General features: G+C 44.4%; 1 protein-coding gene across 2 annotated transcripts in view; it reads right to left on the reverse strand.

The window, feature by feature from the left end:
- Positions 1-9,904: 9,904 nt before the first annotated feature.
- Positions 9,905-17,428, reverse strand: part of SHH (sonic hedgehog signaling molecule) — a 40,286-nt gene continuing 32,762 nt past the window's right edge. For both annotated transcript variants that reach the window (XM_014067506.2, XM_087712486.1), the window contains exon 3: positions 9,905-12,189. In XM_014067506.2, coding sequence (XP_013922981.1) covers positions 11,474-12,189 — 716 coding nt within the window. In that variant the 3' untranslated portion in view covers positions 9,905-11,473. The remainder of the gene's footprint in view (positions 12,190-17,428) is intronic.

Here is a 17,428-nt window from a genome sequence, read left to right on the forward strand (position 1 = left end):
CAGCCAGGTTTCAGTAATACATGCCAGGTCTGCCCCCTCATCTAAAATTAGGTCCCGGACAAGGGGAGCTTTGTGAACCAGTGGAACTAGCAGGGCCGGAAGGAGGGATCTCTGTGATGTAGCGAACCCTCCTTCCCCGGTAATGGCTAGTCCTGAAGTTCCTGTCGTACCTGCCTCTCCCCATAGTGACTGTAATGCTCTGGCCCACCCCCGCACCCTTAGACCCCATATCCCCTCCCACAGCCTCTGCTCCATCCAGCAGGCGATTTTTGTCACTCATCCTGGGACGGGAGGTAGGCCTGGGCCCCCTACCACTTCTGCAATAGCACTCAGTGGAGGAGGCACCAGGCTGTACTCTCAATCCTCACATACATACACAGCCACTCATCCAAGCATTCCCCACGTATGTTAATTAAGCACAAAAAATACAACAATATGAAGTTAAAAAAGTGGGTACAAACATCGCTCAGGCACACTATTCACACTACATTCCTAAAATGTGCGGAGCACTGCGCAAGTATGGGTAAGATGGTCAATAGTGCGGAGGGAGGAGGGAGAGCTGCTCCGCCCCTCTCCCTTCCTCAGGTCCTGAAGAAGCGCCCAGAGTCAAGGTCCAAAAGAAAGCCATGTTGGGCGGGCGATTGTAATATAGAGGGCAGATGGAGTAATGTCCCTGATGTCCCTGAAATGCCAGTTTAGAACGGGAGGCAGTCCAAAGCCTCAAACCCCCCCCCCTGTTTCTTGCTGTTAGTCCGGAGGAGCACAGTCCCAAGGGGGCGTAGATGAAACAGGGCAGCATTAAGAACAATGGTAGCAGGGGTAGGAGAGGAGTGGGGGGAAGAGTCCAAAAGTCCAAAGTTCAAAAGGTAGGATGGAGGAGGGGGGGAGTCCAGAGGGCCATGGTAGCGGCAGCAAGGCCGGCAGCCTAATCTCATACAGTGCCATACCAAGCTACTCTCAGGTGCCTTGGAGAATAACAGCTTGACTCCCTCTTCTTTGTGGCAACCCCTGAGATACTGGAAGACTGCTATCATGTCTCCCCTAGTCCTTCTTTTCATTAAACTAGACATACCCAGTTCCTGCAACTGTTCTTCATATGTTTTAGTCTCCAGTCCCCTAATCATCTTTGTTGCTCTTCTCTGCACTCTTTCTAGAGTCTCCACATCTTTTCTACATTATGGTGACCAAAACTGAATGCAGTGCCCTTACCAAGGCATTATAAAGTGGTACTAACACTTCATGTGATCTTGATTCTATCCCTCTGTTTATGCAGCCTAGAACTGTGTTGGCTTTTTTGGCAGCTGCTGCACATGGTTGGCTATTCAAATGGTTGTCCACTAGGACTCCAAGATCCCTTTCACAGTTACTATTGTTGAGCAAGGTACCACCTATACTATACTTGTGCATTTCGTTTTTGTTGCCTAAATGTAGAACCTTACTCTTTTCACCATTGAATTTCATTTTATTAGATAGTGCCCAATGTTCAAGTTTGTCAAGATCTTTCTGTATCTTAATCCTGTCTTCTGGAGTGTTGGCTATTCCTGCCAGCTTGGTGTCATCTGCAAATTTGGTGTGTTCGCCATTTATTCCCTCATCCAAATCATTGATGAAGATGTTGAAGAGTACTGAGCCTAAAACGGGGTACTCCACTCCATACTTCCCTCCATGTAGATGCAGTTCCATTGAGAACCACATGTTGAGTTACGGCCAGTTATGGATCCATCTGGTGGTGATGCTGTCTAGCCCACATTTTTCTACTTTATCTAGTAGTAGGTTATGGTCTACTTTATCAAATGCCTTACAAAAGTCCAAGTAAATTATATCAATGGCATTCCTCTGGTTCACTAATTTTGTCACTTTGTCAAAGAATGCAATAAGATTAGTCTGGCATGATCTGTTTTTGGCAAACCCACGTTGGCTTTTGGCTATTACTTTGTTTACTTCTAGGTATTCACTAATTCATTGCTTGATTTAGCAAACATCTAGAAGTAAACAAAGTAATCGTAATGCGAGTGTGAATTAAACAAACTAGTGATCTTAGGCAGCTATACCATTCTGTAATAACAAAATGGTTTAGTTGCCTAAATGGTTTAGCTGGCTCTTGATGTACAAATGCCATATGCTGAATGAATGAATGAATGAATGAATGAATGAATGAATGAATGAATGAATGAATGAATGAATGAATGAATGAGGCCTTCATTCAGACACCCCCAAATGGCCTCAGTGAAGGAGATGAGTGTTGCACATGCCATCCATCTCTGAAATGCAGAGTTGTGATCCCAATGGTTGGTGACATTCACTGCAAGAAACTCATGAATGCCATTAATTTCCACCGCTGAATTAGAAACTAGATGGCCTTAAAATGGATCCATGGATCTAAGGGAAAAAAAGTACAATGGGGAACTTTTGTGTGGAACAATCTCTAGTTTGCCCAGTGACCACTGCAACTTTTCTCACTTGGATCCCCTCCATACAGCTGGGGCTTCAAATTCCTTGCCAACTTTGGGTGAGGCTACCCTACAGCATAACCCACACCCACCTTATCAACAAAATGTCATTTGAAATATCCAGCTTTACTCTTAGAAGTTTGGAAAAATGGCACCTGGGCGGATTTTACCACTAGCATGACTGATAATGAGAGAACTTTATGATGTCTGTGTGGACAGTAGAGAAGGTGTTATCAATCACTCAAGGGTTCCTATAGGTCACAGCAACCACACCCCTGAATGTACATAGTGTAAACAGAGTTTATAACTGCAGATGTATTAACAACATTCCGGACCCAGAGGTTTTAAAACCTTAATGATATTGACTTAGTACTGGGAGAACAAGGAAGAGCTTTAATAGGCTCAAAGACCATCGCTTTGAACGTAGAAAAGTCCCCCGAGAGATTCCCCCCTTGAAGATAGATTGTGAGCCCTAAAATTCTTGACACATTCTGGAAGAAGAAGCAGAGAGATATGGAATTTGTTTTCCTTCCTCCCTTCCCTCCTTCCTATCTCCCTACCTCCCTTCCTTCTTTCGCCCTATCCTTTCTTCCTTTCTATCTACCTACCTTCCTTCACCCTGTTCTTCCTTCCTTTACCTAACCTTCCTTCCTTCACTCTGTCCTTCTTCCTTTCCTTCCTTTATTTGCCCTGTCCTTCCTTCCTTCCTTCCTTCCTCCCTACCCTCCTCCCTTTGCACTGTCCTTCCTTCCTTCCTTCCTTCCTTCCTACCTACCTACCTACCTACCTACCTACCTACCTACCCACCTACCAACCATCCTTCATCCTATCCTTCCTTCCTTTGCCCTATCCTTCATTCCTTCCATCCTTCATACCTACCTATCTACCTTCCATCACTCTGTCCTTCCTCCTTTTGCCCTGTCCTTCCTTCCTTCACCCTACCCTTCCTTCCTTCCCTCTGTCCTTCCATTCTTCCTGCTTTCCTTCGCCCTATTCTTCCTTCCTTCCTACCTTCTTTCTTTCCTTTGCCCTATCTTTCCTTCCTTCCTTTGCTCTGTCCTTCATTACTTTCTACCTTCCTTCCTATCTACCTACCCTCCTTCCTTTGCACGGTCATTCCTTCCTTCTTTCCTTCCTTCCTTCCTTCCATCGCCCTATCCTTCCTTTGCCCTCTCCTTTATTCCTTTATAGCTTCCTTCCTTCCCACCTCCCTCCTTCCTTTGCACTGTCCTTCCTTCCTTCCTTCCTTCCTTCCTACCTACCTACCTACCTACCTACCTACCCACCTACCAACCATCCTTCATCCTATCCTTCCTTCCTTTGCCCTATCCTTCATTCCTTCCATCCTTCATACCTACCTATCTACCTTCCATCACTCTGTCCTTCCTCCTTTTGCCCTGTCCTTCCTTCCTTCACCCTACCCTTCCTTCCTTCCCTCTGTCCTTCCATTCTTCCTGCTTTCCTTCGCCCTATTCTTCCTTCCTTCCTACCTTCTTTCTTTCCTTTGCCCTATCTTTCCTTCCTTCCTTTGCTCTGTCCTTCATTACTTTCTACCTTCCTTCCTATCTACCTACCCTCCTTCCTTTGCACGGTCATTCCTTCCTTCTTTCCTTCCTTCCTTCCTTCCATCGCCCTATCCTTCCTTTGCCCTCTCCTTTATTCCTTTATAGCTTCCTTCCTTCCCACCTCCCTCCTTCCTTTGCACTGTCCTTCCTTCCATCCATCCTTCCTTCACCCTATTCTCCCTTCCTTCCTTTGCCCTGTATTTCCTTCCTTCCTTTCTTCCTATCTACCTTCCTTCCTGTCCTTCATATCCTCCTTCACCCTATCCTCTCTTCCTTCACCCTATCCTCCCTTCCTTTGCCCTGTCCTTCCTTCCTTTCCATGTGCTTCTTTGCCCTATCTATCATTCCTTCCTTCCTTCGTACCTACCTATTCACCTTCCTTCACTCTGCCCTTCCTTCCTTCGCCCTAACTTCCTTCCTTCTCTCTGTCCTTCCATCCTTCCTTCCTTCCTTCCTTCCCCCTATCCTTCCTTCCTTTGCCCTGTCCTTCATTCCTTTCTACCTTCCTACCTACCTACCATCTTTCCTTTGCACTGTCCTTCCTTCCTTCCTTCCTTCCTTCCTTCCTTCCCCCTATCCTTCCTTCCTCTCTGTCCTTCCACCCTACCTTCCTTCTTTCCTTCACACTATCCTTTCTTCCTTTGCCCCGTCCTTCATTCCTTTCTACATTCCTTTCTTCTTACCTACCCTCTCTCCTTTGCACTGTCCTTTCTTCCTTCCTTCTTTCCTTCCTTCCTTCCCTCCTTCCTTCACCCTATCCTTCCTTCCTTCCTTTGCCCTGTATTTCCTTCCTTCCTTCCTATCTAACTTCCTTCCTGTCCTTCCTTCGCCCTAGCCTTCCTTTCTTTGCCCTGCCCTTCCTTCCTTCACTCCTTCCTTCCTTTGCCCTGTATTTCCTTCCTTCCTTCATACCTATCTACCTACCTACCTTTTTTCCCTCCCCTTCCTTCGCCTTATCTGTCCTTCCTTTGCCCTATCTGTCCTTCTGTTGGCCTGTCCTTCCTTCCTTCCTTCCTTCCTTCCTTCCTTCCTTCCTTCCTTCCTTCCCCCTATCCTTTCTTCCTTTGCCCTATCCTTCCTTCCTCTCTGTCCTTCCTTCCTTCCTTCCTTCCTTCCTTCCTTCATACCTACCTTTCTTCAGCCTATCCTTCCTTCCTTTGACCTATCCTTCTTTCCTTTGCCATGTCCTACCTTCCTACCTTCCTTCACCCTATCCTTCCTTCCTTCGCCCTGTCCTTCCTTCCTTTCCCTGCCCTTCCTTCACCCTATCATTCCTTCTTCCTTCCATCCTCCCTCCCTCCCTTCACCCTGTCCTTTCTTCCTTTGCCCTGTCCTTCCTTCCTTCCCTCCTTCCTTCCTTCCTTCCTTCCTTCCTTCACCCTATCCTTCTTTCACCCTATCCTTCCTTCCTTCCTTCCTTCCTTCCTTCCTTCCTTCCTTCCTTCCTTCCTACCTACCTACCTACCTACCTACCTTCACCCTGTCCTTCCTTTGCTCTGTCCTTCCTTCCTTCCTTCCTTCCTTCCTTCCTTCCTTCCTTCCTTCCTTCCTTCCTTCCTCCCCCTTCCTTCCTTCCATCCTACTTACCTGCCTATCTCTCTCCCTTCACCTTGTCCATCCTTCCTTCCTTTGCCCATTCCTTCCTTCCTACATCCCTACCTCCCTGTCCTTCTTTCCTTTGCCCTGTCCTTCCTTCGCCCTATCCTTCCTTCCTTCCTTCCTTCCTTCCTTCCTTCCTTCCTTCCTTCCTTCCTTCCTACCTACCTACCTACCTACCTACCTACCTACCTACCTACCTACCTACCTTCACCCTGTGCTTCCTTCCTTGCTTCCTTCCTCTTCCCAGTCCTTCCTTCCTTCTTCCCTCCTTCCTTGTTTTCTTTTATTTTCCTTTCTTTTCTTTTTTAAATTCTTAGATGGACTTCCTCTTCAGGTTGAATCATAAAATGTCCCACCTGTGCTTGGCATGACTGAGCACCAGTGGCACATTGCTTTATTTATATATTTTCATATTTATATTTGAGTTTTGGGGTCCCAGGCCAGGTCTTCTAGCCTTTATGGAAAGTCAGCAGGGAGGATGCAGATCTCACCTCGGGGGGGGGGGGGGGCATAGTGTTCCAAAGGGCAGGAGCCACAATTTTACTGGGTCCTTTTACTGGATCCTATCAACTAAAATTTCTTCTCAGATGGGCTCTGCTCCCCATCACAGGTGCCCATCTGCACCTGTGATGCCCTTTCTGCCATCACAGGCCAATCCTATCCCATTTTAACATCTTAAATCTATGATGTGCTTGGTTTGTTTGCTTTAGCTTTAGCATTAGGAAGTCATTGATCGATTCACCTGTAATTTACTATCAACACTGTTTCAAGTAGGTGTCTACTGTTGCAATGTTTTGCCAACCAATCAACATACTTCACTGATGTCACAGAATCAATTAGAAAAGAGCTGTAATGCATGTTAGATGATAGAGCAAAATTCCAATAGATAAATCACTGTTCTTTTTTTTTTTCTTTTCAAAATTGTGTCTGACAAATGGGACTTCTTCTGATCTTTTTTAGATTTAGATGGATTATAAGACGGAATTCCCTTTGGAGCGTTTATAAATATCCTCAATCATAGTTCATTTTAGCAAGATTAAAGAAGTAAATCTAAGTCCTTTGAAGTTATCTGAATCTATAATGTGGTTCATTAGGTTGCTTAGATAACAGAGTAAGAGAGTTGGAAGGAACCATGCAAGTCTTCTAGTCCAACCCCCTACTCTAGCAGGAAAACCTATATGAATTCAGATGAATGGTTGTTCAATCTGTTCTTAAAAACTCCATTGTTGGGGCATTCACAACTTCTAGAGCCAAGCTGTTCCCCTGATTAATTGTTCTGTCTTGAAATTTCTCCTTCGTTCTAGCTTGGTTCTCTCCTTGATTAGTCTTTACCCATTGCTTCGTGTCCTGCCTTCTGGTGTTTCGGATAATAGGTTGACCTCTTCTTTGCAGATTAAAATTTGTAAAACACTGCCCTAAAACCTGGCCTCTGAGCACTGTGGAATTAGTGTGGAATACACCCGCAGCAACCTATTTTAGGAGTCTTTGAAGAATAACAAACTGTCAGCCATTGAGGTTATTTTACTGTTGCTACCATAGAAGACCTTGCATTTTATATAAACATTAAAAGAAGCGTGTCGAACATCAAATAATTGAGTTGGAAGGGATCCTGGAGGTCTTCTAGTCCAAGGCCCTGCTCAAGCAGGAGACTCTATACCAGTGATGGCTAACCTTTTTGTCACTGCATGCCAAAAGCACATGCGTGTGCAACAGCACACACGTGCACCAGCCCCTATAATGCAATGCGTGCATGATCCCTCCCTGCCCATGCATACATGACCCCATCACGCTCCCCTTGCATGCGTCTGCTCCCCCGCCCCACACTACATTTTAGGCTTAGTAGGCTTCCCTGCAGCCTCCTGGGAACAAAACTGGACCGTGAGGGGCCTACACTACACCTACATGGCCCCCACACATGGATACATGCCCCCCCTAAGCATGCGGACCTCCCGCACGCACCCCGCCGGTTGTGCATGTGCAACAAACATCCAAAATCAGCTTGCTGGCGGGAGGTACATGCGCATGCGCGGTGGAGCTGAGCGGGGGGCGACAGCTCGCATGCCCGCAAAGAGGACTCTGCATGTCACAGTTTCACCATCATAGCTGAATACCATTCTGGGCAAATGACTGTCCAGTTTCTTCTTGAAAACATCCTGTGATGGAGCACCCACAACTTATGGAGGTAAGCTGTTCCATTGGTGGTTCTTAGAATCAGGATTTTTTTCCCCTTAGTTCTAGGTTTAATGTCATTTTAATGGTCTTTCGCCTAATACTTTTTCTCCTACCCTTCAGATGCTTTGGAGAATAGGTTAACCCTTTCTTCTCTGCGGCAGACCCTCAAGTACTGGAAGGCCTTTATTGCATCACTCCTAATCCTTCCCTTTGTTAGACTAGATATGCCAAATTCACCCAATTGTTTATCATATGGTTTCGCCTCCAGACCCCTTATCACCTTTGTTACTCTTCCCTGCCCTCTTTCTATGGTCGTAACATCTTTTTTGTGACCTTGGTAGTCGTAAATGGACACACATGTAGTTCCATTAAGTTCCATTAACTACACACATGTGGTTCCATGTCGCTGGATATGATTGGTCAGTCAGTACAAATCAGTGGTGGGATTCAAATAATTTAACAACCGGTTCTCTGCCTTAATGGCCAGCTGGATAGGCGTGGTTTGGTGGTCATGTGACTGGGTGGGTGTGGCCAACTCAACGTCACTCTCGTCGATGGGCGCTTCGCCTTAACTGTTACAATGTAATAAGGGTTTACGGGAGAAGCAGTTTCTGTAAGCAGGGCAATAAAGATCAGGCTAGAAACAACACCAGAATGTTTCCTTCCTGCCTTCCTTACAGGATTAGCCCTGCAAAGTGGGGGAAAACAAAAGGAGAACCACCGGTTCTCCCAACTGCTTAGAAAGTTAACAACCGGTTCTCCCGAATAGGGGCGAACTGGCTGAATCCCACCACTGGTACAAATCCATCTGACGGTGCTACTGTCCATCCTGCGTTGTTTTATCTTAACAGTGTGAAAAAGCAAAAACAAAAAAAAGTAAAAGAACAAGTACAGCTCTAATGGTTGTAGATGCATCTTGGCTTTTTTGAAAGCCCCAGTTGCCAAACATCCGAATTTTGATCACTGAGGCTGTGGGAATGCTGCAAGAGCTGTAAAGGGCAAGAACCAGTTGCTACGTCGCTTTTGCCAGTGCTATTGTAACTTCTAACAGTCGCTAAACAAATGTCTGTAAATCAAGGACCATTGGTATTTCCCCTCTGCTAATTGCTCATAGTGGGGAAATTTAGTTTTGGAAGGAGTCTGAAAAAGCCCCTTTTAGGGAGAAGATAGAGCGGGGGAAAGGGGGACTAAGGAGGAAGATACAACCACATTTTTTTTGCATTCTGTTTTATCCCATAACCAAGCTATTAAGAAGCACAGAATAACTTTGGATGGATTTAGCTATGTAATATTTTCAGTAGATCAATAGTCAATGCAATGTAGTCATTTTAACCAACTCCAGTCCCATTGATTTAATTGGGTCATTTTAAAATATAGGTAAAAGTTCCCTCGCACATGGGTATTAATTGCTCCCGGCTCTAGGGGGCGGTGCTCATCTCCGTTACAAAGCCGAAGAGCCAGTGCTGTCCGAAGACGTGGTCATGTGGCCGGCATGACTAAATGCCAAAGGCAACAGAACGCTGTTACCTTCCCACCAAAGGTGGCTCCTATTTTTCTACTTGCATTTTTATGTGCTTTCGAACTGCTAGGTTGGCAGAAGCTGGGACAAATAACAGGACCTCACTCCGTTACTCGGTGCTAGGGATTCAAACCACTGAATTGTCAACCTTCTGATTGACAAGCTCAGCATCTTAGGCACTCAGCCACTGTGTCCCTTGAGACGTGTTGGTTGTAAGTCAAGGACCGTTTTAAATATTCAAAAACTGTTTTAAATATACAGCAAGGTAAAATGGGTGGGAAAGTCCTCATTCTTTTCTTGAGCTTGCTGCTATTACTTATTTCAGAGGTCTTGCAGAGGAAATTATATTAGAATATTGCTCCCAGCTTCGTAGGATTATTGATGAAATCAGTGGAAAACAATTCATACAAATTTGTTTGCATGTCAGATAATATCAAATTCATCCACTATCATTGAAACTCTACATTTTTTAAATGTATATCATGCACACACAATGCATGGAAAGTAATTTTTATTTTTTATTTTTTGGCCCACATTACGGACACAAACATACCTACTAACTCTGAGCTCGGAGAAATAAATCAGAGAGGTTTAACAACTTAAGAATATCAGGCTTCATTTATTTAATTGCAAAGGCAATGAGCTAATATGACTCTCCTATTGCTTCCTTTAAACATTCTTGCTTCAATTTTTTCTAAATATGCCCTCAAAGCAAAATTAAATATAAACTGAGACTGGATATTCATATTTTCTATCTGAATAGCCTTTAAAAAGAAAAAAAAAGATGTGATGAACCAGAAAAGCTTTGTTATTATATACTAACCAGATTGTGCATGGCACATTTTATTTCTATAAAACTATTACAAAATATTCAAAAAATACATTTTAGTAAATTGACAGCAGTTATTTATCAGTTTATTAATGCAAAACATCCTTTCCCTGCCTGTACAAACTATTCTCCATTCTCACCATAATAGTCAACCTGTGCACATTTTAAAAAATATTTTCTCATAAATTTCTTCTTGATTTTGAAGACAAAAATAAGAATTTCTTCCACCTCCCCACTGAATAAAGATGTGTAACAGTCTTGAGTATGAAGAATGTGGATGAAAGCGTGCTATTATTTTTATACAAAACAAAATATTTCAGAGGCAATAGAAACATATAGAGGATGACATTACATTTCATATTATTTAAATTAAAATAATATATTCTCATATCTTACATTATTTCAAAAAAAAAATTGAAATGTGACTGTTAGGTATTGTTCTCTCTTTCTTTCTCTTTCTCAAAAACAAAAACAGAAAAACCACGAATTTACAATTCTGTGTATAAAAATATAATTTACGGATTCCCCCTCCCCCTTCGTTGTGTCTTTTGTTCTGAGTCTGGCTATTGGGAAAGATCAAATCCGGAGGGGGGGAGGGGAGGTCTGCAGGGTCTGTCAAAAAAGTCAAAATGGCGGCCATTAAGGTATGATCAAAACTCTACCTAGTTTTTGTTTTGTAAAAAGTAGGCGGAGCTTCAATCACATCCTCTCATCCGCCATCTTGATTTGTGTTCACTGCTCACTGCGGACATCCCTGAGCAAATCCATGGATAGTTGGAAGAAGGAGAGGCATTTTGCTTTTCGAAATTCTGGACATACATAGAAAAATAGAACTCTGTGCAGTTTTGCTAGGCAGCGCAAAATAATTTGCTTTTCCCTGTGAGTGTACAATTCACATGATAATAAATTATCAAAGAAACTATTTAAGGCTCTTGAAGTTGGGTTCATATTCCTTAAAACATCTATTTAAAAATACCAAACAAATAAATATCCAAGAGATGAGGACAACAAAACAGACAAAAAATATAAATCAAATAAAAATATAATATATATATTTATATTTATAAACTAAAACAAAAACTTCCTGGGTTCTTCCTGTTTCTTGAAGTCTACTTTGGAGCGTCCTACTATTATTGTTAAATTTTCTTTCTTTCTTTCTTTCTTTCTTTCTTTCTTTCTTTCTTTCTTTCTTTCTTTCTTTCTTTCTTTCTTTCTTTTTTTGTTTCTTTCTTTCTCTTTCTTTCTTTTCTTTCTTTCTTTCTTCATCTTAGTTTCCCCCACCCCATTGGTACTATTTTAATCTTCAAATGGGTATAAGTGGACTTGCCAGCTGTCACTCTCAGCTGGCCATGCCCAATGGGTGCATCATTTCAGAACCCAAAATCCAGCGGCCAATGTAGTAGAGGAGGCGGGAGTACCAGTGGACTCCAGCCAATGAGGAACCCTCTTCTGGTACAGCAGCTGGAAAAAGGAGAGGGGAGGAGAGACCCTCAGGATTCAGCACTGCCAAGGCTGTGTGAGCTATGCGGAAAGGCGCAAATGCCCAATGAGCCCAGCTGTGCTCCTCAATGACAGCATAACAGGAAGCCAGCACCTGGTTGATGAGAATGGTGCCCTGAGCGGTGAGTGGGGCATAAGCTCCCGAGGCCTCCTCCTTCAGGGACACACGGTGCACTGCCGCTTGCAACAGGGTCTGACCCCCTTGGGCCAGCACATAGACATGTTGTCCAGGCTGCACACGGCTAGCGAAGATAGGCTGGGGTTGGGAGTGGGAATGATTGTGTGGTGGGGCCACAAATAGCAGGTGGGCAGCGGTGAGCAAGAGGCGGGCGTGGGGTGTTTGGGTCTCAATCACGTAGAAGAGTTTGTGGACAGGAGGGTCCTCTCGGTCCAAGAAGGCTAGGAATTCACTGTAGAACAGCTGTCCGTGCACATCTGCTGCCAGAACTCGGTCACCTGGACGAAGGTCTTTCACCAGCTTTGTGCCTCCTCCTTCCAGGTTCACCCAGGCAGAACCAGGGAAGCAGCCACCCGATTTGGCAGCCACCGAGTTTTCTGAGAGAGGGAGACAGAAAGCAGCATTAGAGAAAAGCCAGAAAGGGAATAAAGAAAAGCGTAATGCTAGGCAATCATCCGTGTCCTACTAGCAGAAGCAAAGACTGTGAAATCATCCTGGGGATACCAGGCTCCATATAACAGAACAATAGAGTTGGAAGCCCTTATAAAGCCCTTTATGGTATTGGACCTGGGTACTTGAGAGACCGCCTTCTGCCAATTACCTCCCACAGACCCGTTAGATCGCACAGGGTCGGCCTCCTCCGGGTTCCATCTACCAGCCAATGCCATCTGGCTACTACCCGGGGGAGGGCCTTCTCTGTAGCAGCTCCGGCCCTTTGGAATGAACTCCCAGTGGAGATTCGGACCCTCACCTCTCTCAAGGCCTTCCGGAAAGCCGTCAAAACCTGGCTGTGCCGGCAGGCCTGGGGTTGATGAGTTCCCCTCCCCTCTCGACTTGTATGGCTGTATGACTCTTGTGTATTTTAATTATATGTATTGTGTTTGTATCCCCTTTCCCCTTTTGAGTTGTTCGCCGCCCTGAGTCCCTCCCGGAGAAGGGCGGCATACAAATAAATTAAATCTGAAATCTGAAATCTGGAAAGGATCTTGGAGGTCTTCTAGTCTAACCCCTTGCTCAGGCAGGAAACCCCATATCATTTCAGACAAATAGTTGTCCAATCTCTTATTAAAAACTTCCAGTGTTGGAGCATTCACAACTTCTGGAGGAAAGCTCTTCCACTGATTAATTGTCCTGATTGTTAGAAAATTTCTCATCAGTTCTAAGTTGCTTCTCTCCTTGATTAGTTTCCACCCATCGCTTCTTGTTCTACCCTCAGGTGCTTTGGAGACTACTGTGTTTCTCCAAAAATAAGACAGGGTTTTATTTTCTTTTGACCACTGAAATAAGCACTTGGCCTTCTTTTCGGGGAGGGCTTATTATATTTGAGGCATAGGAGGCGGTGAGCATGGTCATCTCATGGCTGCTGCTGTGTTGCAATATTTTCGGGGGAGGGCTTATTTTAGTGCATGCGCTTAAAAGCTCGATTGGACTTATTATGTGGGGAGATCTTATTTTCAGGGAAACAGGGTGGCTTGACTCCCTCTTCTTTGTGGCAGCCCCTGAGATATTAGAACACTGCTACTATATCACCTCCCTACTCCTTTTCATCAGACGAGACATACCCAATTCCAGCAACTCCGTTCATTATATGTTTTAGCCTCTAGCCCCCTAATCATCTGTGTTGCTCTTTTCTGCACTCTTTCTAGAGCCTCAACATGCTTTTTTACATTATGATGACCAAACACTGGATGCAGCATTCCAAGCGTGGCCTTACGAAGGCATTATAAATCGGTATTAGCACTTCACATAATTTTGATTTTAATTCCACTGTTAATGCAGACTGCATTAGCTTTTTTGGCAGCTGCAGCACACAATTGGCTCAGATTTAAGTGACTGTCAACTAGGAGGATTCCAAGATCGCTCTCATGGCTATTACCATTGAACCAGGTACCACCTGTCCTATAACTTTGCATTGGTTTTCCTTGTCAAAATGTAAAACTTGACTTTTTTTCACTTTTGAATTTCATTTTGTTAGATACTTTACTGACTTTCTTCACAGGATCATCTATATCAGGTTATATGACATTATATCTTCTGGTTTTCTTCTCTATCTTATCCCAACCTGACTGAAAAGAGATTCCATCTTATCTGTCTATTCTCTCTGTCTCTCTGTCTCTGTCTCTGTCTCTCTCTCCTATCTATATCCATCCATCCATCCATCCATCCATCCATCCATCCATCCATCCATCTATCTATCTATCTATCTATCTATCTATCTATCTATCTATCTATCTATCTATCATCTATCCATCCATCCATCCATCCATCCATTCAACCCATTGCATTTTTTACATGCTTTCAAACTGCTAGGTTGGCAGAAGCTGGGACAAGTAACAGGAGCTCACTCCATTACATAGATTTGAACTGCCAAACTGCCGACCTTTCTGATCAACAAGCTCAGCCTCTTAGCTACTAAGCCACCGTGTCCCTTTGAGTCACCACATCCCTGTAAACATTAGGCAGCCCCAGATCAATTGCAAAACGCCATTGGTGAGTGGTAGAGGCCTCCATCCTTGCCTCTGATTGTGAAGGGTGTTTGCTAGATCCTTAGCAATTCCTACTAAAATGCAGCAGGTCTGTTCTGTATTGGGGGTGGCATTCACTTGCACTTACTTTCTCTACCATTTCATAAATGTGAGCGTGCACACACACACACACACACAGGCTAGCTTCGCTCACATGCGCCACATCCACGCTTGTGTTTTGATCACACTCATGGCTTACACACATGTGCCTGCCTTGAAAATGTGCCTAAATAGGATGGCATAGAGCTGGGGCAGAGGGGGCAGGCCCACCCGCGATTTCCATTATGTGTTGGAGTGAACCAGTCCGAACCGGCTGAATACCACCTCTGTTTTGTATGCTTACACAATATTACATTCCTGGGATCATCACAAAGCTTTCCCCATTTCAAGGTACTTGTAGATAAACTGGCTATTAGCTTAAAACCAAGATGTTCTGCTACAAGTCACCAATCTCACTGTGCAAAAGTGGAGTTGCTTTTGGGATAATGCAATCTACTCTGGCTCACTTCCAGTTTTGCTTCTATTTCTCCTCTTGTAATTATAATTATCATCGTACATTCCTCCTTGGAAAGGGAAAACCCAGGGCTTAATCTGAGGAGCAATCATTTTCAGAAGCTTGTTTCTGAATGCCAGAGAAATAATTAAAGCTAGAAGGGAGCGCTCCCAAAAGCATACAATATCTTGCAACTCAAGATCGTGACTTGTAATCAGCTTTTGCCAACCCAGTGCCCTTTGGAGATGAATTGGACTTCAATTCCCAGAATTCCCACTCCATCCAATCTAGAAAACCAGCACCTTGAATCGGGTTCGGAGACCAATGGGCAGCCAGTTGTTCTACACATGTGCAGAAGCAATAAACAAGATGGCAGTGCCTACGGCGCCACCCAGAGAACCAATCCCAGAAAACCCCGGGGCATTCTGAGCCCACCAATTAGTTGTGGGTTCCTATTGGTTCAGACCAATTTGGCTGAACCAATGGTGGTTTGGAGGCCTGGGCTGCTGGAACCTGCAGCAACCCAGGCCGGCCACGCCCCTAGATTGGTTCTCTGGGTGGCGCTGTAGGCACTGCCATCTTGTTTATTGCTTCTGCACATGTGCAGAACAATTTTTATTGCCCTGCGCATACGCGGGCATCGTGCATCAAGCGTGTGTACTGCACCCCCAAGCGAACCGGCAGTAGTGCCTGCCAGAACCCACCTCTGCCACCAAATGCTGGGAAAGATTCAGCTGCTGTTTGACTAAAGGGCACCCAGCTGTGACCATGTTAGCAATTCATAGCTGCTGCACCTGCTGCTTCTTCTTCTTTTTTGCCTTGATCCACCCTCTGTCCTCTCACCAGCTTTCATCCATGATATATGAAAAGTCAGAGCACCGAACCCCAATACTCTGACACTGGATGAAATAGCTGCTGTCAATGGCCCCACTGTGCATTTAAAGTCGGGGCCAGCTTCCAGATTTAAGGGTTGCAATGTTGAGCTCTGAAGCTACTTTCTAAAGATTAAATGCTGGGAAAACCCCTAACTCCTGGCAACGGTGCTGGGGCTAAAGCATATGTGCATGATAAAAATGCCAGATGAGTAGCAAAACATGCCTGCTGCTTCTGAGGGCAGGCTAGGAGTCTTTGAAATCTAATCTCCCTCTTCCCACCGCCAACCCCCCCCCCTGCATATTTGTACACCTGCTTCCTTACTTATGAAGTTAGCACGCATCACAGTAGAATTAAAACAGAATCAAAGAGAGACGAGGAAAGAGCTAATGTCTTCTCCTCAGCTGCCCAGATGCTGCTCTTTAGTAATTACAACATGCCACAACTTTTCCGAGTTGGAGGATTTGATACTCCTTGGTCGGGTTGCCAGCTTAAAGGTGCATTGGGGCAGACAAGCTGTGATCAGTTCCCCCCGCCTTGAAAGTTTAGAAGTCCCTTATCGTGGAATTAAAAGTGACATGCCATGATGGACAGATCAAGCTTTCAAAAACAGGAAAACAACTTGAACAGTTTCCAGGTTTTTAAACTGTAAGCTTTGATTTTTAAAAAGGGGAGGGAGACATAAATTAATTAAAACGTGGGGTGATGTAGAATTCCTAACACTTAATTTCAGAAGTTATGCCTTCTCTAAAGTAGGCACAACCTGGTGAGGCTCAAATATATTTGATTTCCAAATTCCAGCTGTAGTTCCACACTGGAAAGAAATTTGGGGGGGGGGTACAACTGCACATCTGGAAGGGGTCAGGTTTGGGAAGGGTGGCTTAAATCTTTATGATGTACAGCATAATTCTTTTTAAATGCACACAATAATATCTACTTGCAAATAAGTAGATAAAGTTCTGCAATCCAAATAAACTATATAACACTTTTACCGGATTATCACTTTAGCATGTGAACAAACATGTACAAGAGACAAAACCAGAGAGAATAGAATTCGGTCATCAGAAAGATGATGCTTAGACAGGGGTGGGATCCTGCCAGTTCTCACCTCTTCTATAGAAGAGGTTCCACAAATCTACAGTGCCATTTAGAACAGGTTCCAGCTCCCTCCCCCCGCCTGTCTGTACATCATCAAGATGAAGAGCGAGGGGAGGAATTCTGGGAGTTGAAGTCCACAAGTCTTAAGCTGTCAAGTTTGAACACCCCTGGGGTTTTTTCTAAAGGGTTAGGGGTGCAAGGGGTTAGGGGTCTTGTAACTTGACAGCTTTAAGACTTGCGTGCTTCAAATGCCAGAGCTTCTGAGTCAACATTTTGGTTGCTAAGCAAGAGTGTTGTTAAGTGAGTTTCACCACATTTTACAAGTTGGCCATACCTACCCAATCACATGGCTGGCAAGCCACTCCCACCCAGTCACATGCCCAGCAAGCCACTCCCACCTGGTCACATGCCCAGCAAGCCACTCCCACAAAGCAGGCCACACCTACCGAAGAGGTTCTAAAAAATGTTGAAACCCACCACTGTGTTTAGAGCATGCATTTTTGCACAGCAAATATTTCAGTGCTAAAAGCCATTGTTCATTGAATCAAAATGAAACAACACTGATTGTCGTTCAGAATAATGCTGCAAAAATCTAATGGAATATTGCTGAATGTTGGTAGTGCAATT

The sequence above is a fragment of the Thamnophis sirtalis genome, unplaced genomic scaffold (genome assembly GCF_051295495.1).
Source record: "Thamnophis sirtalis isolate CommonGarterSnake01/CBP01778 unplaced genomic scaffold, rThaSir2_p1.2 scaffold_4, whole genome shotgun sequence".
Taxonomy (NCBI): Eukaryota; Metazoa; Chordata; class Lepidosauria; order Squamata; family Natricidae; genus Thamnophis; species Thamnophis sirtalis.